An 18745-nucleotide genomic window follows, 5' to 3' on the forward strand; every position below is an offset into this window, starting at 1 on the left:
CAAAACCGAAATATTCGTAACTGTTTCACATGTTCATTAGCATACAATTTTAGACAAGCTTGGAAATCAGTGTTCTGTGGGATCAGATAACATAGGCATTCTTCCCTCACCCCCCCTCCCCCCGACACATTATTTCTTTCTTCAGCCCCATTCCAGTGATCCTAGATACGTTAGGAGTAATTGTGAAATCAAGTGTGGTCGTTTCTTCAGTGTGTCAGTCTTTAAACTGTATGAAAAGTATCTAACAATGTACGTGCTGTTCTTTATGGAGTGATCAATAAGAAAGATAAGGCTACAGCATTGTCAGAAATCCTCATCAGGTCCGTCACCCACATTCTTCCCTTCGTCTGCCCTGCTAGCTGGTGGTATGTTAACATCCCCACCACGTACGACATGACGCCCAGTTCCGCCCATCATGAAACAAAACAGAGTATGTTTTTCTTTTTGTTCACATTGCAGCTGTCATTGTTCCTGAGTTTAAACCAAAAAGAGAAAGAGAGTCCCTGTAGTAAGGAAGCCGGATGATTCAAATTGAATATTTTATTGTCAATATCCCCTCACAGTTTTGAAAAGCATTTCTCCTGCTCTGTCCCTTTAATATTGATTTATTTTCCATGGGGTGTCATTGTTACATTTAATATCCCCCTGCACAGCAGGGATAGATTGTTCTGTTGTAACTTTGGTTCCATGCCCAATGCCCATTTGTACTTCATCTGCTGATTCTGTTTAAAATTTTTTTAATATGTTCACAGTTTGTTTCTCCCCCCTCTCTTTTTTCTTAGTTTGACATATAGAACTTCATTAAATGCAGCATATATTGTAGCTTTAGACAGGAACTGTCAAGTAACAAATCTTGAATAATGGCTTTAAAATACATGGTGGTTGTAGTCTTGGCTACAGGTTGTTGTATTTTTAAATCGGTGTAAACAATGTTCTCTTCTTCATGGGTTTGGAAGCATTTGCCTTTCTAAGGACTTATCTGTGTAGTCTGGCACTCTACAAAATAGAAAAGAAAAACATCTGTATTAGCTAAATGGAGAGATTGCATCTATCTGTCCATCACTCCCTCCCTCCCACCCACGCACAGGGTTTTGGAGATTTTCCATTGCTGGAAAGGATTTAGTCAAGAATCTAACACATGGTATTCCTCAACACAGCAAGCTATATCCCTCTGCTACCAAAGGCCAAGGATTTAGAACCCAACTTCTACACCCTAGAAGTCAATGGGAATGTTGCAGTTGATTTCAGTGGAGAAGGGCTTAAGCCAGGCCACTCTACCAGAGCTGTCTAAAACTTCCACAAGGAGAGAGAAATGAAAGTAGGTGGAACTCTGCTGGTTAAAGGACAACCCCCAAGTCCTTTGTTCATGAAACTTTGAAGTGAACTTGGACTGTGTTTTGGATGAACCAGGACCAAGTTTGGGGCTGAGTTTTGAGTCCATCCACCCTGCTTATTACTGAGGGGGAGGATTATGGGCTTTGCTTAAATCAGGAAAAACTTGGCATTTTTCTTCTGAGTTTTGCTTTGGCGTTTCAGGTCCATTTAAATTCTGAAACAAATTCACAGGGTGCAAAATCCAGGCAAACCGAACGTCCTTGCACATACACATCTTTTCCTCCCAAACCCTCTCAACTAGGGGAATCTCATATCAACAGACTCCCGAGAGTTTTCACAAATGGATTCTACAGTTTTTCTCCCATTCAAGCACTTTATTTACTTCCTTTGTAACCCTGTCTCCATCGTTCCTGAAAGCAACAGCTGTGATAGCTGTACTGACCCTAGGAGGCCATGAATCGTCATCTGAAATTTCAGCTCTGTATGCCCCCAGCTGCTTAAGGGAAGAGGAGAGGATAAACTGTAAAGAGAGGTATGAAAAAAGTACTCTTTTTGAACATAAAATGGGTCTCCAGCTACACTTCAAGGAAGATTTACAAATGGATCTATTTAAAGTCTAAAAATTACAGCATCTAAGAAAACTGGCATCCAGGAGTACTATGGCAATTGGCAAAGACACTGATCCATTTGCTTCCTGTGCTCCCCCCACCAAATTATAAGAACCATAAAATGTTGATGTCATATGACTTTTTTTTAGGACACTACTTTGGGACCCCTTACTCAAATGACCCCAAATTTGCACCACTAACCCTACCCTAAGCCCTGATGAGGCAATACAAATTTCAAGGCAATCTGGGTGTGCACGTGGATGTTAGAGCACTTTGAAAACCAGCTGTTAAATAGTATGCTAGACTGAACTATAGAGATGCTACCATCCGATGCTAATGCAGAGTTGTTTGCCAATGCCTCTCTCAAGGCTACCTATACCTCTCCCAAAAGGTTCACGTGCTACCTCCCCTGCTTGCAGTAAGGAATGAGCACATCAGGGTGGGGAAGGTAGACTGAGTTGGTGCAAATTGCACCCGTGGGATTTAGACAGAATCGGAAGATGCCCTTTCATTATGTTCTGCATTTATATCCCCGTGTACTTTTGTAATTTTTCCATTGTCATGGCAGATTTTTTGTTCTCTACACAGATTTAGCTGTAAAATTCACTTCGCCCGCCTTCGCGCTGATCTAAATCCCTCTCCCTGCTCATAGGAAGGCAGGCAGGCAGGGCATGGGTATGAGATCCTAATTTTCTGCATGAAAAACAACAAATGAACGAGTCTCTTCTTTGGATGGAACTTCAGCTATCTGACAGGATAGCCTAGAAATGCCAGATTCTGCCAGCTGGACATAGCTCCTGTAACTACACTCAGGCACAGAGAGGAGCAACAGAAGGAAGACGTGAGCATAGATATCTAATCATATTAGACAATCTAGCACCTACCTTTGAGCATCTGGGCCTGAATGACTACCTAGACTTTTATGGTTCCCTAAGGCAGGGAAATGTAAGCCTGATTCTCATATCGCAGCCTTGTAAATCAGGAGTAACTCCACTGGGCAAAATTCCGCTGTAGTTACACTGGTGTTATACATCCAGTAACTCTGATTACCTCAATAAAGTTACTGTTGATTTACACCAGTGTAAATAAGAGCTGAATTTGGCCTTGTTGTAAAATCAGTTAAAGGGTGTGGGAGGAGATGTTTTGGGATAGAGGTGGGTGGATCCTGATCCAGTGGAATGGTTCCTAGGTAATTGTTCCAGCCAATATAAATTAGATTGGCCTTAACGCTGCTCTGATTTACACTGGGTGCCCACTATAATTCCAGCCAATCCATTAGATTGGGGGAAGCATAAAAATGGTTTAGAGTCACCCTTGACTGTCCCCTGGCTCTGTGAGTTCAGTACAGCTGAGAATTCAAGCCTGAGTCTAGCAAACATTCCATTATGTCCTAGAAATCTGAGATGGGTCACTTACAGGTTAAAGGACGACTGTGTGCAAATGAACAGAAATGATAATCTTCTGCATGGTCTTTACTGGACTGTTAATGAGGAGCTCCAACCTGAAGCACCCTCATCAGCTTTCTCTAGCCAGACATTACCTGGATGGACAAGCTCTCCAAATAGGTCACTCTGGCAATTACCGATTATGGTGGTTACAATGTACTCAGCTTTGCTTCTGATTTTTTCTTCCCATGTGACTGTTCTTTCATCTCCTGCTCTAAAGCAGAGGGAGGAGGTGGCACGTCTGGGAGCAGGAATTCAGACTGACTTTCAGTATGTTTTGGAAATAATTAGGAGACTGTAATTTGAAAGTCACCATATAACCCAGGCATACAAATTCTCCCTGAAGAGTTTCTTCTGGCAGGCAGCCACTCAGTGTTAAAGGGCATGTTTAAAATATTTCCACAGGCTCTCAGACAATAAGGAGTCAGGAATCTCATTTAGAAACTGTAGGCAGTTTTCTAATTTAGGGAATGTGTATTTCTAAAGATGCTGGCTTACACCTACGGCTCCTGAAAAGCCCTTCTCTGAAACTCTAATTCTGTGGCTTTTCCGTCTTATTTCTGTACCTGAAAATCCCCCCTTCCTTCCTCTCTGGCACTCTAATAACATGCATAAATTCTCATAAAATATTCATGAACCAGTCTAAGCTGGGACCTGGAATTTTCCTGTGCTAATTGAAATGAAAATTTTCAACCAGCTCTTCATGTTTTTTCAATGAAAAAATGGCTTTTTTGGGGTCAATGTTGAAATTTCTGTCAGCCATTTTGATGACATTTGGGGGGTTTTGTTGAAAAAATGAAACATTTTGGCTTAACATTTTTGGATTTTTTTTCTTCAAAAACCTGAAAACTTTTGAACAAAAATTTCAGTGCAAATGAAAACTTCTTGATTTTTATTGAAAATGTTGCTGGCACAAAGTACATTTCCTGATCAGTGCTAATACTGGTACGAAATGCAATTAGGTGCACCACACTGCAAGTCTCTACAGTGTCAAGGCATATTGTGTACAGAATAGAAAGGGAGAAAAAGTTGATCATAGCTATGTACTCTCAGGGACACATTTATAAACATAGTTACCTGAACTGAGCCCCTGAAGTAGACTTTATGTGGTACATTTTCAAAAACTAATACAAAGTTTTCTTTCCCCTGGGTGCAATTTGCATTGGTAAAAATTAGAGTGCTGGTGTCTCTAACTCCTGCTTTACTCCCACAAGGGGTGGGAGGGATAGCTCAGTGGTTTGAGCATTGGCCTGCTAAACCCAGGGTTGTGAGTTCAATCCTTGAGGGGGCCATTTAGGGATCTGGGACAAAAATTGGGGATTAGTCGGGGTTGGACTATATGACCTCCTGAAGTCCCTTCCAACTGTGATATTCTATGATTCTATGAATGGTGTATCTGGAGGCACAAATACTGAGATTTGTATCCATAGCTGAAGTGAATTGTGCCCAGAGGAGCAGAAAATGCAGGTGCAAGTTTTTAGGAAACAAATTGCACTTGCACAAAAAGAATCATAGGATTGGAAGGGACTTAGAGAGGTCATCTAGTCCAGTTCCCTGCACTCAAGGCAGGACTAAGTATTATCTAGACCAGTGGCTCTCAACCTTTCCAGTCTACTGTACCCCTTTCAGGAGTCTGATTTATCATGTGTACAGCCAAGTTTCACCTCACTTAAAAACTACTTGCTTACAAACTCAAACATAAAAATACAAAAGTGTCACTGCACACTACTACTGAAAAAAATGATTACTGTCTAATTTTTACCATATAATTATAAAATAAATCAATTGAATATAAATATTGTACTTACATTTCAGTGTATAGTTAGTATACAGAGCAGTATAAACGAGCCATTGTCAATATGAAATTTTAGTTTGTACTGACTTCGCTAGTGCTTTTTATGTAGCCTGTTGTAAAACTAGGCAAATATCTAGCTGAGTTGATGTATCCCCTAGAAGACCGCTGTGTACCCCCAGGGTCTAACTTGCTCTTAAAAATCTCCAGTGACAGAGAATCCACAACCTCCCTGGGCAATTTATTCCAGTGCTTAACTACCCTGACAGTTAGGAAGTTTTTCCTAATGTTCAACCTAAACCACCTTTGCTGCAATTTAAGCCCATTGCTTCTTGCCCTATCCTCAGAGGTTAACAAGAACAATTTTTCTCCATCTTCTTTGTAACAACCTTGTATGTACTTGAAAACTGTTATCATGTTCCCTTAGTCTTCTCTTCTCCAGACTAAACAAACCCAATTTTTTCAATCTTCCCTCATAGGTCATGTTTTCTAGACATTTTAATAATTTTTGTTGCTCATCCCTGGACTTTCTCCAATTTGTCCACATCTTTTCTGAAATGTGGTGCCCAGAAGTGGACATAATACTCCAGTTGAGGCCTAATTAGCGCAGAGTAGAGCAGAAGAATTACTTCTCCTGTCTTGCTTACAACACTCCTGCTAATGCATCCCAGAATATTTGCTTTTTTTTTGCAATAGTGTTACACTGTTGACTCATATTTAGCTTGTGATTCACAATGATTCCCGGATCCCTTTCCACAGTACTCCTTCCTAGGGAGTCATTTTCCCGTTTTGCATGTGTGCAACTGATTGTTCCTTCTTAGTGGAGTACTTTGTATTTGTCCTTATTGAATTTCATCCTATTTACTTGAGACCATTTCTCCAGTTTATCCAGATCATTTTGAATTTTAATCCTATCCTCCAAAGCACTTGCAACCCCTCCCAGCTTGGTATCGTCTGCAAACTTTATAAGTGTACTCTCTATACTATTATCTAAGTCACTGATGAAGATATGGAACACAACCGGACCCAGAACTGATCCCTGAGGGACCCCACTCGACATGCCCTTCCAGCTTGACTGTGAATAACCTCAAAACATGTCCCAGCTGCTGTGCTGGGTCATCTTTCAGAAGTCCTGTGTCAGGAACTTCTAGTCAGTGGCTTGGATACCACAATGCAATCCCCTAAAAAACTGTTTGCTAGAGCCAGGAAATATATTTAAAATGTTGGTAACTCCAAAATGGGACAGTCTGTCTGGAACTGTTTGGAAGAGCCAGGGGTATAGACCTATCAAAAAACATACTGTGGATTGGGATGTGCCCTGAAGATCAACCAATTTGGGTTCTGCCTGGCCAGTGGAAAGGGAATCCCAGTCAATGTGGCTCCTTGTGTGAGTTAGCACTCCTCACATGAGCAAGGAATTGCAGGAACAGGACTATTCTCTTGAGCTTCTCAGTTGATCTCAGCTGCTAGAGCTGAGCATGAGGCTTCTCTCAGCTACACAGAGGTTGAGAGAGGCTTTTCTCAGACACACAGGATTCAAGGCATAAAGGGCTTATAAGTTATAACCAACATCTTGAATTGCACCTGAAATGAACTATGTAAGGCAGTGCGAAATGGGGAACTGGTGAAATATGTTCCCTGTGCAGCCCCACTGAATTTCTTCAGGTGGTGTCCTGAACAGTGCATTGCAATAATCCAGTCTGGAGGCAACAAAGACATGGAGAGCAACCAAACATGATAGCTGCTTGATAGTCCTGTACCTTAAGCACAAGACTGCCATCCTTCCTTCTGTGATCTGGAAACCGTTAAGTTTAAAAACTCAAGGCAGACCCTCAGCTAGTGTAAACTGACATAATGCCACTGAAGTCAGTGTACCCAGATCAACTTATACCAACTGAGGATGTGGCCTTCATTTCATAAGAATCTATGGGACAAACACTAGTTTCATGGAAATATGTGAAGCGGCCTTACCTTTCCAAGAGGCACATTGACATCAAGGCCAAAGAATAAAGGCAAGAGAGAAGAACAAGAATAGAAACAGAAACTGCAGAAGAAAAAAGAAGATTATGTAAAAAAAAAATCTTGCTGTACTGTCTTAAGGGTCAGAGCTAGTTCTCTTTGCAATTCATATGACAATGATAAACTCAGTTTAGCATGAGACCTGAAATAATTACGCATGCAGAAAACATGTTTTCCAGTTGTGTCTGCAAATACCAACCCCTCTTCCTGGTGTGAAAAAACTAGACTGTATCATTTTTTTTTAACTCATCAGCAAAATGAATGCATCCAACACCACATGGCAACACTGGGCCAGATCTTCTGCTGGTGTAAATCAATGTAGAGTCGCTGAAGTCACAAACTGGTGCTGATTTATACCAGCTGAGCATCTGGCACCTGGTTTCTAAAATGGTGCCCACTATCCATACTAGTAAACATGCTAAGATCATGGATACATGATGTAACACTGACCTTAATCAGACATGTCCCTCATACTGAACTATTAATAAATGACTCTTGGATCTCTTCCATCATGATCCTTGCTCTTCTAGTGGGAGGAGAATTTTTGTGGTTTGAAAATGTGGCCATCCAATGTCTTCCATCACAGTTCTCCATTGAACCATGTCACAAATTTTGTTTTGTTTTTTAAATCAAAGGTTACAACGTAATACACTCCCAATTTTTGATCCATTTTCTGCTTGTGAATGTATTATATACTCTTGCACATGCCCTTGATTTCTATTGAACATCACTGAAACTTTGGCAGCAAAGTGGAAAAAGAAGAATGTGTGTAGCTAAGGGGTTAAAATATATGTTTATTCCATTATTAATCGGATTACTGTTAGACTAGATGTTTTTTGGTGAAGAACTGGCTACTGTCACAGTTTCAATGCCTTTGAGATTTTTTCTTTATTATGCTTTGTTTTGCTTGTTAAGTAAATTGGTCATGTTCCTTTAGACATAGTTTAAAGGAAGTTGTGAAGGCAAAAATGAGCATTCAGATCCACAAAAGACTTTATTTAATCATCAGGCACAGGAGGTGGGATCATCTTCTAGCCGTTTAGCAACTTTTGAATTAGTTGGCTGCCTACTGCATTTTGGGTCTCAGTTGCCTTGATTGCAGTGAGCCTGTGATTAGGCCCGTTGCATTTCACTTCAGGAATGTATATACAAAGTCAATAAGCAAAAAATCTTCAATTTCTTTTGATGTCACAGTTCAGTAATGGGGCAGGATTCTGGTACCCTTAGTCACATTGTGTTGTATCTTACTCTAGTCCCCACTGGTTTCAACATGGGTAATGGTATCAGAATCTGGCCCTAAACTTGTATGACTGAGGGGCACAATCTGGAAATCTTAACTCAGTTTCATTCAATTCTTAATGCTAGCAAAACTCACCTTGGTTTCAACGGGAGTTTTGCCTGCATATAAAGAGTCTTGGGTAATGACTGAGTAAGGACCTCAGCATTTGCCTCAACATAATTTGCTACATAATCATATTTTAAATAAGATGTTTATAATTTTATAGAAAAATATTGTTTTCTAAAGGGAATAGAGAGTTTGCAGGAAGGGGAAAAACAGATCTGAGATTGTCTGGATATAATGAAAGACATAAAATGGAAAGAAAATGAAGTGGAAAGAGAGACACTAACATAGTTCAGTAAATACTTTTATGATTTTTAGTCTAAAAAAATTGTCTCAGACCCAATAAAGCTGATCTGATTCTTTTAAAATCTGTAAAACAACCAACCTTTTCCTCTAGGTCCTTGATCTGTCTCTTCTGGACATCAGTTTTATCTTCTAAATCTCGGATCCTCTAGAAATAAAAAGCAAACAAACCAACTCCAGACTCTGAATGCACAGACGAGAAAATGTTAACTGTTTTGCTCAGCTGAACAAATCACCAAGCTGGGGCAAATTTTAAAGATCCTGGAAATGAACAACTAAGAAATCCAGCCAGTTCTGCATTGGCATAAAATCCTTTGTCACCACTATTCCGCCTCTGCCACCTCTTGATTTGCCATGCCCACATCAGTGCACACTGATCTCTGAAAATGAAAGGCGTTAAATGCAATGATTATGTCCCAGAGAGATTAATTAGCAACTGCCCACTTTGGGAGGGGAGGAACGGAAGAGATTAGAAAGAAAATCCCATTCACCACCTATTTGAAGAAAGTCATCAAAGTGCTGGAACAATTTTTATTGTGGGGGGACTGAGAGCCATTGAACCAAACTGTAACCCCTGTATATAATGGAAACCACTTCAACCAGGGAGTGTGGCCCCTAGTTCCAGCATTTATGCAAGTCGGTCTTATCAGTGCACTGTTCATAGCTGACACTGATACTGTTACGTATCGTAGGATACTTTTTAAAATCACGTTTGATTTTAAGGCCAGAAGGGGCCATTAGATCATCAGTCTGACCTTCTTCATAACAGAGAATTTCATCCAGTCACTCCTGCATTGAGCCCAATAACTTATGTTTGAGATTTGTGCTATGAGGCTAGATTCATGAAACAGTAAATAGGAAGAGAGAGTTGTTAGGTTTTGAACTTTAAGAGGCAAAATATTCCCACAGCCTCCATAAAGAAGATAGTGAAACCTGCATTTGCATGCATAGCGCAGGTATTTATATGCCCTAGACAACTCAGCAGTGAAAACCAGGCCAGCTGAACCAGGATCTCTCATAAACTAGGGAGAAACATTAGACCATAATCTGAATTCTTACACAGGATGTATTTGTTCTAAGATCTTGGTCCTTGTGCACTACCTGATGTGCCTGCTGTAGCAGCTCCATCCTCTCCTGAAGAATCTGGCAGTCGTACTCTCTGCTTTTTCTCAGCATCTGCCGTCTTAACTTTTCTACAGCTGTCCTCAGCTCCTCCTGTTGCTTTTCACTTAGCAGTTCCCCAAACTTTATCACCGTTTCTTGCTGCAAAGCATTGTACAAGGTAGCTTCAAGCTCCTGGATTCTCTAGTTGATGGAACACCAAAAGTTGGTTAGAGATGGAACATTGTACTAAATATAGCTGGGATTTTTTCTGGTCATAGATTCAGGCGTCTACATACATACAAGAAGCTTCCTAGGTATACATGTGTGCAAGATTAAAAAGCAGAGCTGGTCAAAAATGTTTCAATGTTTTGGCAAAAAATGTCCATTGAATGTTTTCATTGAAATTCATAATTGTGAAATGTTTCAAACCGCTACGGTGCTGGTCAAAACTGGATTGGAATTTTCATGAGCATTTTCACCAGTTTTTTCTAAAATCACAAATCAAAATACTGAGGAAAATTTCATTGACATTTACATTTTGAATTGTTTTGACCATCTCTGTTAAAAAGGAATAAGGGTGAAAGATCAGCATGCCAGGATACAGATTTCTCTCTTGAGTCTTAGTCTTACTAATACATGAACAAGTTCATTAATGCAGGGTTGGGTAGCTCATCACTTTATCCTTTCCTCTTATACACGAAACACTTCAAAGCTGCACTCAGCAGGTATGAACCCTGTATACAACAGATTTTGCTGGGCTGGTATTTTCCAATAAAATCGGTTGCAATTTGGTATACTATCTTCTCACTATGACAGGGGTGGCCAAACTTACTGACCCTCCAAGCTGCATATGACAATCTTCAGAAGTTCGAGACCTAGGTGCACCTGCCAGGGCTCAGGGCTTCAGCCCTGCTCCTGCTGAAGCCCTGAGACCCCCCCTTCCCCTACCCCACCATCCTACTGCAAGGCAGCGATCCCGAGCTCCCGCCCAGTCTGGTAGATGGAAAATGGGGATGTAGGGGGCTACGCGAACCACATTTTAACAGTAAAAGAGCTGCATGTGGCTCGCGAGCCGCAGTTTGGCCACCCCTGCACTCTGACTTTCACTAAAGGAGATATTTAAATATTCCTGCACATGTCTAGTTCTGGTTGTCTGCAAGACTCCAACTGGGCAAGGTGACTCTAATGAAGGACATCTACTGTTAACTCGGAAGAGTTTCTACTTTAGAGTATCTGGCTTCTCATGATGTGAAGAGGCCAAGTACCATGTTGAGGCTGTGCAGACTGCAAGGTGGTGGTTTAGCAGCATGGAGAAAGGCAGATATGAAAAAGTTAGGAAGGATGTGCAAAACCCTCTCTCCCCCCAGAATCTGTGTCGTGTTATGGTGTGTGCTGTAGCATTTTCCTTGTACATACCATGTATGCCTGGTCAAGAGCTTGCTTCCTGTAGTCTAATTCTTCCTCCAAATAACCTTTTATTTTGCAAAACTGCTCCTAGAATGAACAATAATTTTGACAGAAAAAATGAATTTGTTAGTTGACATGCCATGGAAAGTATTATTTGATCAACCACAGATGTCTGATGGGAGCAAGAATTTATGAGATCTGTCAGTAATGGAGACTTTGCATGGTTGTTAATATCAGATTACTATCTAGCAAAGTCTGAAGGAAAAACAATTATGTTTGCTTTGGTAAGGTAATAGAGTAGAAATGTGCTCTGGTCTATACTGGAGTAACTCCAGAACGACTTTGTTGTCTTCTGTGGAATTGCTCAGAATTAGACCAGTGTTACTAAGAGCACAATTTGAACCATTATGATTACTTTACAGTCCATGTAAACTTGTTCATCTTTTAGGTATATTACTTCCTCCAGTTAAGGAGACTAAGAGAGAAGCCAAATCCTGACCTCGCTGTAGTTATACTAAGCACAATTCAGCTATGAACGCCTTGCCTTTAAAATATTAAGGATTTAAAGCAGGAGTAGTCAAGAGGCAGACTGTGCGCCAAATCTGGGTCACCAGATGCTTTTGAACAGACCTCAAAATCTTTTTATTTACTTATTATTTATTATGTATTATTTTCTCTAGAGTCTGGACCTTGTCTATACCTTGACCAAGAAATTTGGACCTTTGCAAAAAACAATTGATAACCCTTGATTTAAAGTGTGTTTAAACAACATAGTGTTACAATTCAGGGGTTTTTTTCTACTTAAATTTCTCAATGCCAGTTGATACATGCCATGTATTTGTCTGTAAACGCTGTGAGGCAAGAATCATGACTATTTGCCTGCCTGAAAAGCACCCAGCAAACTCTGGGCACTATATCCATAATAATAACCAATTAGCACCATGTAAAGGTGAAAAAAAGACAGGATCGGAGATGAACATTGATAGCATTTAATCATGAAAAATCCCACTTCACGCTCTCACAATTATTAAATGCAAAGAAAATTAATAACAATGTTATGGATTCACCTGTGATCAAGAAGATATAATTCATTTTATTTGCTAAAAGATTATTTTTTCTGACTCTCTGAGACATCAAATATTTTGATATATTCAGTGGTTTGTTATAGATATATATCAAAAACGTTTGCCTACCATGTCACTTTCCAGTTCCATCATCTTCTGGTGTAGAGCTGCTTCAGCACCTTCAATCTGCTGGATCCACTAGAGGGTGCAAAACACAGAGCTGTAACCCACAGCACTTGCAACTAAAGTGCCCAATGACAAACAGGACCCCGCCAAGATGCTTCCCCTCTATTTTGCCTGACTTCAGTAACCAGAAGGCCAGAGCACCTTACTAAGGGTGTGGCACAAAATAGCTTTACAGATGGCTTCGACAGTTACTTGGAAATTCCATAGGCATAGGGGGAACCCCTGAGTGGCATAGAGCTGGCTATGCTCGAATTATGCCACTCTCTCCTTTGTCACCCCTTTTATCTGAGCTGCAAAAACAAATCAGTTTAAACAGAAATATTTCAGATGAGATTTTTCAGAACCAAGTAGGAGGTTTTGACACACAGTTCCTATTTACTTCAATGGGAATTGTGTGTCTATATTCCTTAGGTGGCTTAGAGAATCCCAGCCTTCCAGTCCATTGCTAGTTTGACCATATATGGTTGATGGCTTTGCATAACTTTCCTCTATAAAGTTTACAGTCACTACTTACATTTAGTGTGGAAGCTGCATTTGTTACAGATCTAAATTCATAGCTTAGGATAGAGATAGACTAGAAACTTCTTCAGGTATGGTAATGTCAGTGAGGGTGTGATTCTTTTATACCAGTTCTATATAGGCACCTTTTCTAGTGTGGATGGAATTATACCCGCAATAAAGTGCATTTGTTGGGATAGCTTATTGGCTTTGGGGAAACAGTATAAGCTATGCCAGCAAAAGTATTCCAGCAAGCCTTTTTTACTGTAGAATAGGCCTTAAATAGTGCATATACTTGAGAGACAAGCACCACAGAAATTGTACCTTTTCTGCCAAGGATAACACAGTGCTAGCTTGAATTATAGCCACTTGCTCTTCATTTCTTAAATTCTGTAAAGTGAAAAAGAAGAAAATCAAGCTAAGGAAGGGATAGCAGTTTTCTAAAAGCATATTTATATTGTTAGAAGAAAATCCACATTCTGTTCTCACTTTCCACAGTTTGCATGGAACTCTGTCGTGTATTGCACAGAGCATTACACAAACAAACAAACACATTAACAGGTGTCAATAAATACAGAGTATACAGACTATTGATTATTTATAGCTAGGCTCTTCAAAGGAACCTGACCAAGTGAGGTGTCCAAATCCCATGTAAATTCAATAGGAACTGGGTGTCTAGCTCCCTAAGGACCCTTTGAAAATTCTATCCTACCTTGGGAAAGGTGACGACTCTTATCTTTCTGCATAATGCTAACCTGTGCAGACTGACTGGACATTCCAATCCAAAGGTATGTGATGTGAAATGCAGAATAAAACTAGACTCCTTATAAACAGGATGGGCTGATTCTCCCCTCAGTTACATTGGTTAATTTACACTGGTGTAACTTTCTTGGAATTAGTGGAGTTACTTCTGATTTACACCAGCATGAGTGAGATCCACAGCTGAGTAGGTACTGCTATTGCTTTCATTTGAATTTCCTATACAGTTTCTTAAAGTGAATTTAGTGCTGTCAAAAGGGGCTAGTTTGACAGTCCTGGGAATTGACGTCTGTTTATCCATATGGCAGGGACTAAATAGGCAGCAGCACTGTGTCCCTCCTTTACAAAGTCCTTTGACACACCCTCCACCATGTTCTGGCAGGCTCAGGGTCCATGGGATAATGTATATTCCTGCCCATTTAATTCCTGGTCTGTCTCCTGAAGTTGCCAGTAGGGGTACCATAAGGCTAATTGAGATGTGGTCAGCTCAGACCACCAACTCAATTCACACAGGCTACCAAATGACTATCAAATACCAATAACAGTTAGACTGGAGCTATATTCAGTTTGGTGACTCAGAGATTAAAGGCTCAATAGCCAATTACCAATACCCAGATGCCCCAGCTCCCCCAAATCCTTAACTTCTGGAAATAACAAGACCCTTTATTAGAATGATCCTTATAACCTGACTCTTTAACAAATAATCTTATGGTAAATATACTGTCATACTTTTCTCCAATTTTACTGGTGCTACTTTACAGCCTACCAGGAAAGCTAGCCAGGACTCTGACTTACCCCGTTGTCACCCAAGATGTCTAACTGCTTTATGAGGTCTGGAATGCTGACATCCTACAACACAGAATAACATAAAGCTGTCAGATGCATGTTTAATCATGGTGGTGGTATCTGGCCCCTGGGAACAGGACCGAGATGAACAAAACATTTTGTAATAGCAAATAGTCAACCACAAGATAGTAATGATTTTCAGACACTGCTGATTTCAGCTGACTCTGAACCAGTGATTACCAATATGGGTATGGATCCTATTCCCCCTGAGCCATCTTGAACTCTTAGGGCTTGTCTACATGGGGACATCCAGGAAAACTAATCCAAATTGATGAAAAGTGTGACTTTGAAGTAGATTAGTTAAACCACTTTAAACCCCTGTGTGAACACCCTCATTCAGAATTAAGTGAATTAAGATAAACCATACTAAATTAAAGGACACTTTAATTCTGAATAATAGCATCCACAGAGGGATTTAATGTGGTTTAACTAACCCACTTCAAAGTCACATCTTTAATTAATTTTCCTGGATGTGTCTGTGTAGACAAGCTCTTACTTAATACTCAGGCCACATGGTTAAAGTTTGGCAAAGTAATAAACAACAGAAAACAGGGTCTCATAATGGGAAATGCTGGGCAACCTTAGTTAAAGGTGGAGCTGAAAGCTCTGCCTATAGTAATGTTAACATACCTTGACACCTTCCTTCATACAGTAGATCTGCAGAGCGCTTACACCATCTGAGAATGGGTGGATTTGGAGATTAAATGGTGGGGACCGTCTTTCTCTTTCCTTTAAACATATTGGAAATGCACAGGAGAATGTGTTAGAATGAATAAGCTATGTAGAACATCGAGTGATCAGATAACACATTCACTGTCTGGTTTATCATGCCTTACAGTGTGTCAATTCTTTACCTCATAAAAAAGTCAAAAATAATTGCATTATAGTTTAGCTAAGGCTGAAAAAAATGCAGTGTGCTAAGTGGTATGGGATTCCAGTCCCAGGCAAATATTTGGCAGCAAATAATGTATTTGATGGATTTTGTCTCTTTTGTCTGATTTCAAATTGCCTGGGAGCAGCTCATTATCTCATTAGATTTATTTGTAATCCAAAATTATTTGCCAAATCATGGTGGTGAATAATTCTTGGTCTATTGGTTCTGAAAATATTCAAAATTCAAGCGGTGCTGATTAATTTGGTTGGACGTGTGATCCCAGGCTATGTTGCTATCCCCTGATTAGATGAGTGGAACTCTTAGGGTATGTTTACACTGCAGCTGGAAGGGCGCTTCCCAGCATGGCTAGACAGACATGCGCTAGCTCTGCTCAAACTAGCGTATTAAAAACAGCAGTGTTCTCCCGGTAGCTCAGACAGCAGCTGGGGTGAACTGCTCAAGTACAAACACACTGAACCCCTTGGGTACGTACTCAGGTGACTGGCCTGAGTCACCCCCGATTCTGCAGTGGCTGTGTTGCTATTTTTAGTGAGTGAGTTTGAGTAGAGCTGGTGCATGTCTGTCTACCCATGTTGGGAAGAACCCTCCCAGCTGTTGTGTAGACATAGCCCTAGAATCAGGTTTCTGGTGAGAATATTCACATTAAAACTCCATTACTTTGTTAAAATTTGCTGTTCCTGCAAATATTCCTCCCTGAAAACTCATTCCCTATAATGTTTGTGGAAAGTGATTTCAAAGTAAGCATGAACACAACAAATTGATCCATTTAATAATTTGTATGACTATTCACTGAACATATTTTGCAATACTTGTCCAGCTCTATGGGACTCAGGCCAAGAGGAAAAAGATTTTATATAGATGTCTTATCTGGTTTCTATGAGTCTTTCAATCATGCATAGGAGGGAGTGGAGTGGGCCCCAAATTTAACTTGCAAACGTATTTTAGTTTATGGGACATTTAATTGAGCCATTTGTCAATTTAGTTTTATATCAAACAGAAACACAGCTGACAGCTGAGGCTGTCTGTAAGATTTATCAGAAAGGATCTGTCACAACTCTTCTTTGTGGGAGTTAGGAAAGGATTGAGATACCTACAAGCTCTGATTTGTGAGCAAATGAAGCCCTAAATGTTACTTGAAAACCACAGCAGAAGAATAAAACAGGGATGGGGCTGGAAAATCAAAGCAAGGCAGGATTATTTTTCTTGGACTCCAAAAGCAGAGTAAGTACAACTAAACCCAGATCCAGGCACACTAATAGAAAGGGCAGAATAGGCTCAGAGTCACCCTCCTCATCTTCCCACGAGTGACACTGAACCTGAACTTCCGTGGCTTATCCATGTTCAGAGTATCCCCTTCAGTAAATGTATAAACTTGGGTGATTCTTGTTAAAGTCATAATAAGAGATGATCAGCAAATGGAGATGGCCTGAGTGGGGGGAATGGTGCCTCTAAAATGGCAGCGCATGGACTTGGTTGGCTAGTCTGGGTACTTTCTGCCTGCAGACTCTGTTGCTGTTGTATTAGTTATTATTTGTATCGCAGGAGTGCCAGTTAAGGACCAGGACCCCCTTGTGCTAGGCATTGTACCAGCACAGAACAAAACATCACAGGCACTGTCCTGGTTTTGACACTACTATCTATGAAACAATAATGATAATAATTTGCATTTGTATAATGCCTTTTATCTGGGGATCTCCTTATCCTCATTGTACAGATTGGGATACTGAGACACAGAGAGGTCAAGTGACAAGCCTGAAGTTACACAGTGAATCAGAAGTAGAGACAAGACTAGAACCATAATTCCAATGGGGGGGGGGTGTCAGAGTGAGGGCACTGGCTTTAGCAGATGTTATTAAGCACGCTCAGTCCATGTGAGCATGCTCAGTACAAGCCAAGCAAATCTGTGTGGGGTGGGGGGAGGATGTGACTCTGCATGCCCCTGCCATATGTCACCTCTAACTAGAACCTATGTCTCCTGACTCTCAGTCCCCTGCTCTAACGATAGTCAGACACTGCTGCCTCTCAAACAGTTCATCCGAGAATGAGAAACTGCAGTTTCTTACTTCAAGCTCTAGATTCCGGAACTCCAGCAGTTCATTCTGGTCCCTGGCATCCTGCAGCTCCTGTTGCAATCGGCTGTTGTCTGCCTCCAGTTTTTCTATCTAGTAGAAATATTTGAATTAATGGTTTGTGCTGCCATTTCAAAACCACTGATTGTTCCAAAAACAAACCAAAACGCAAAGATTGGAACTGGCAGCTCAAAGAATAAAGAGGGTTCAAACAGTGCAAAACCCCAAACAGGAAGATGTTTCCAAAGTTGCTGTTTTACTTGATCAAACTTTATTTTACAGATGAACTTTGAAAACAAACTCTATAAAGCTCATCGAAGGCAATGGCTGGAAGTTTCAAAGGAATTATGTACCTCACCACTTTTGAAAATCTCAGTTTAAAAGATTATAAGTAACATTTTCAAAAACACTTAAGTGATTTAGGAACCTATGTGCTATCGAAAGACAATAACGTAGGTTCCTAAGTCACTTAGACATTTTGGACAAATGTACCCGATATATATCCTGTAGTAAAGAGTACTGATGCTACAAGGAGGGGATGCTTTTTATTTCTAGAAGCACTGTTTTGTCACTTTAAGCACAGCATCAAAATCTCCAGCCTTAGATAGCAACGGTAAAGACTTAGCATAATGTAACATGATTGGCAGTCCCTGTCCCAGCCTTGGATGGACTGTGCCTGTCAGACATGGGCTATATATGAAGAGCTGTGTACTAAACCTACGAATAGAATAGCAGAGTCTGTCCACACCATTCAATACATTCATAAGCACCAAATTCTCCATCCACAATGTGTATGCATATTGTACCCCCTAAAAACCTCTAATACCTGAGGCCTTAAAGCTTACCTTTTCCAAAAGCTCCTGGTTCCTCTTAATGAAAAGCTGTTTATCTTCTACCCAGTGGGAATCCTGTTTGGTAAAGTAACACTGTTATATAATAATCGGGTAACTATTTCAGTGCTTAGCCTAGGAGTCCACATGAAATTGAACATGATTAACAAATGTGCAGTGTTGGATATTACAGTGATAGGCTTTTTTCTATCTAACAGAGGTAGAATTATAGTAGCTGTATGT

General features: G+C 40.4%; 1 protein-coding gene across 3 annotated transcripts in view; it reads right to left on the reverse strand.

Annotated features, from left to right (window-relative positions):
• Positions 1 to 525: 525 nt before the first annotated feature.
• JAKMIP2 (janus kinase and microtubule interacting protein 2) overlaps positions 526 to 18745 on the reverse strand; it is a 107009-nt gene continuing 88789 nt past the window's right edge. For 2 of the 3 annotated variants that reach the window (XM_007054354.3, XM_043553035.1), the window contains 11 exons: positions 18518 to 18580; positions 17667 to 17765; positions 15339 to 15437; positions 14658 to 14711; positions 13428 to 13493; positions 12549 to 12617; positions 11365 to 11442; positions 9946 to 10149; positions 8927 to 8992; positions 7152 to 7224; positions 526 to 996 (listed from right to left, as the gene is read on the reverse strand). In XM_007054354.3, coding sequence (XP_007054416.1) covers positions 7174 to 7224; positions 8927 to 8992; positions 9946 to 10149; positions 11365 to 11442; positions 12549 to 12617; positions 13428 to 13493; positions 14658 to 14711; positions 15339 to 15437; positions 17667 to 17765; positions 18518 to 18580 — 849 coding nt within the window. In that variant the 3' untranslated portion in view covers positions 526 to 996; positions 7152 to 7173. The remainder of the gene's footprint in view (positions 997 to 7151; positions 7225 to 8926; positions 8993 to 9945; positions 10150 to 11364; positions 11443 to 12548; positions 12618 to 13427; positions 13494 to 14657; positions 14712 to 15338; positions 15438 to 17666; positions 17766 to 18517; positions 18581 to 18745) is intronic. The other variant, XM_043553036.1, reaches the window with a different exon arrangement.

This window comes from Chelonia mydas, chromosome 8 (genome assembly GCF_015237465.2).
Source record: "Chelonia mydas isolate rCheMyd1 chromosome 8, rCheMyd1.pri.v2, whole genome shotgun sequence".
Classification (NCBI taxonomy): Eukaryota; Metazoa; Chordata; order Testudines; family Cheloniidae; genus Chelonia; species Chelonia mydas.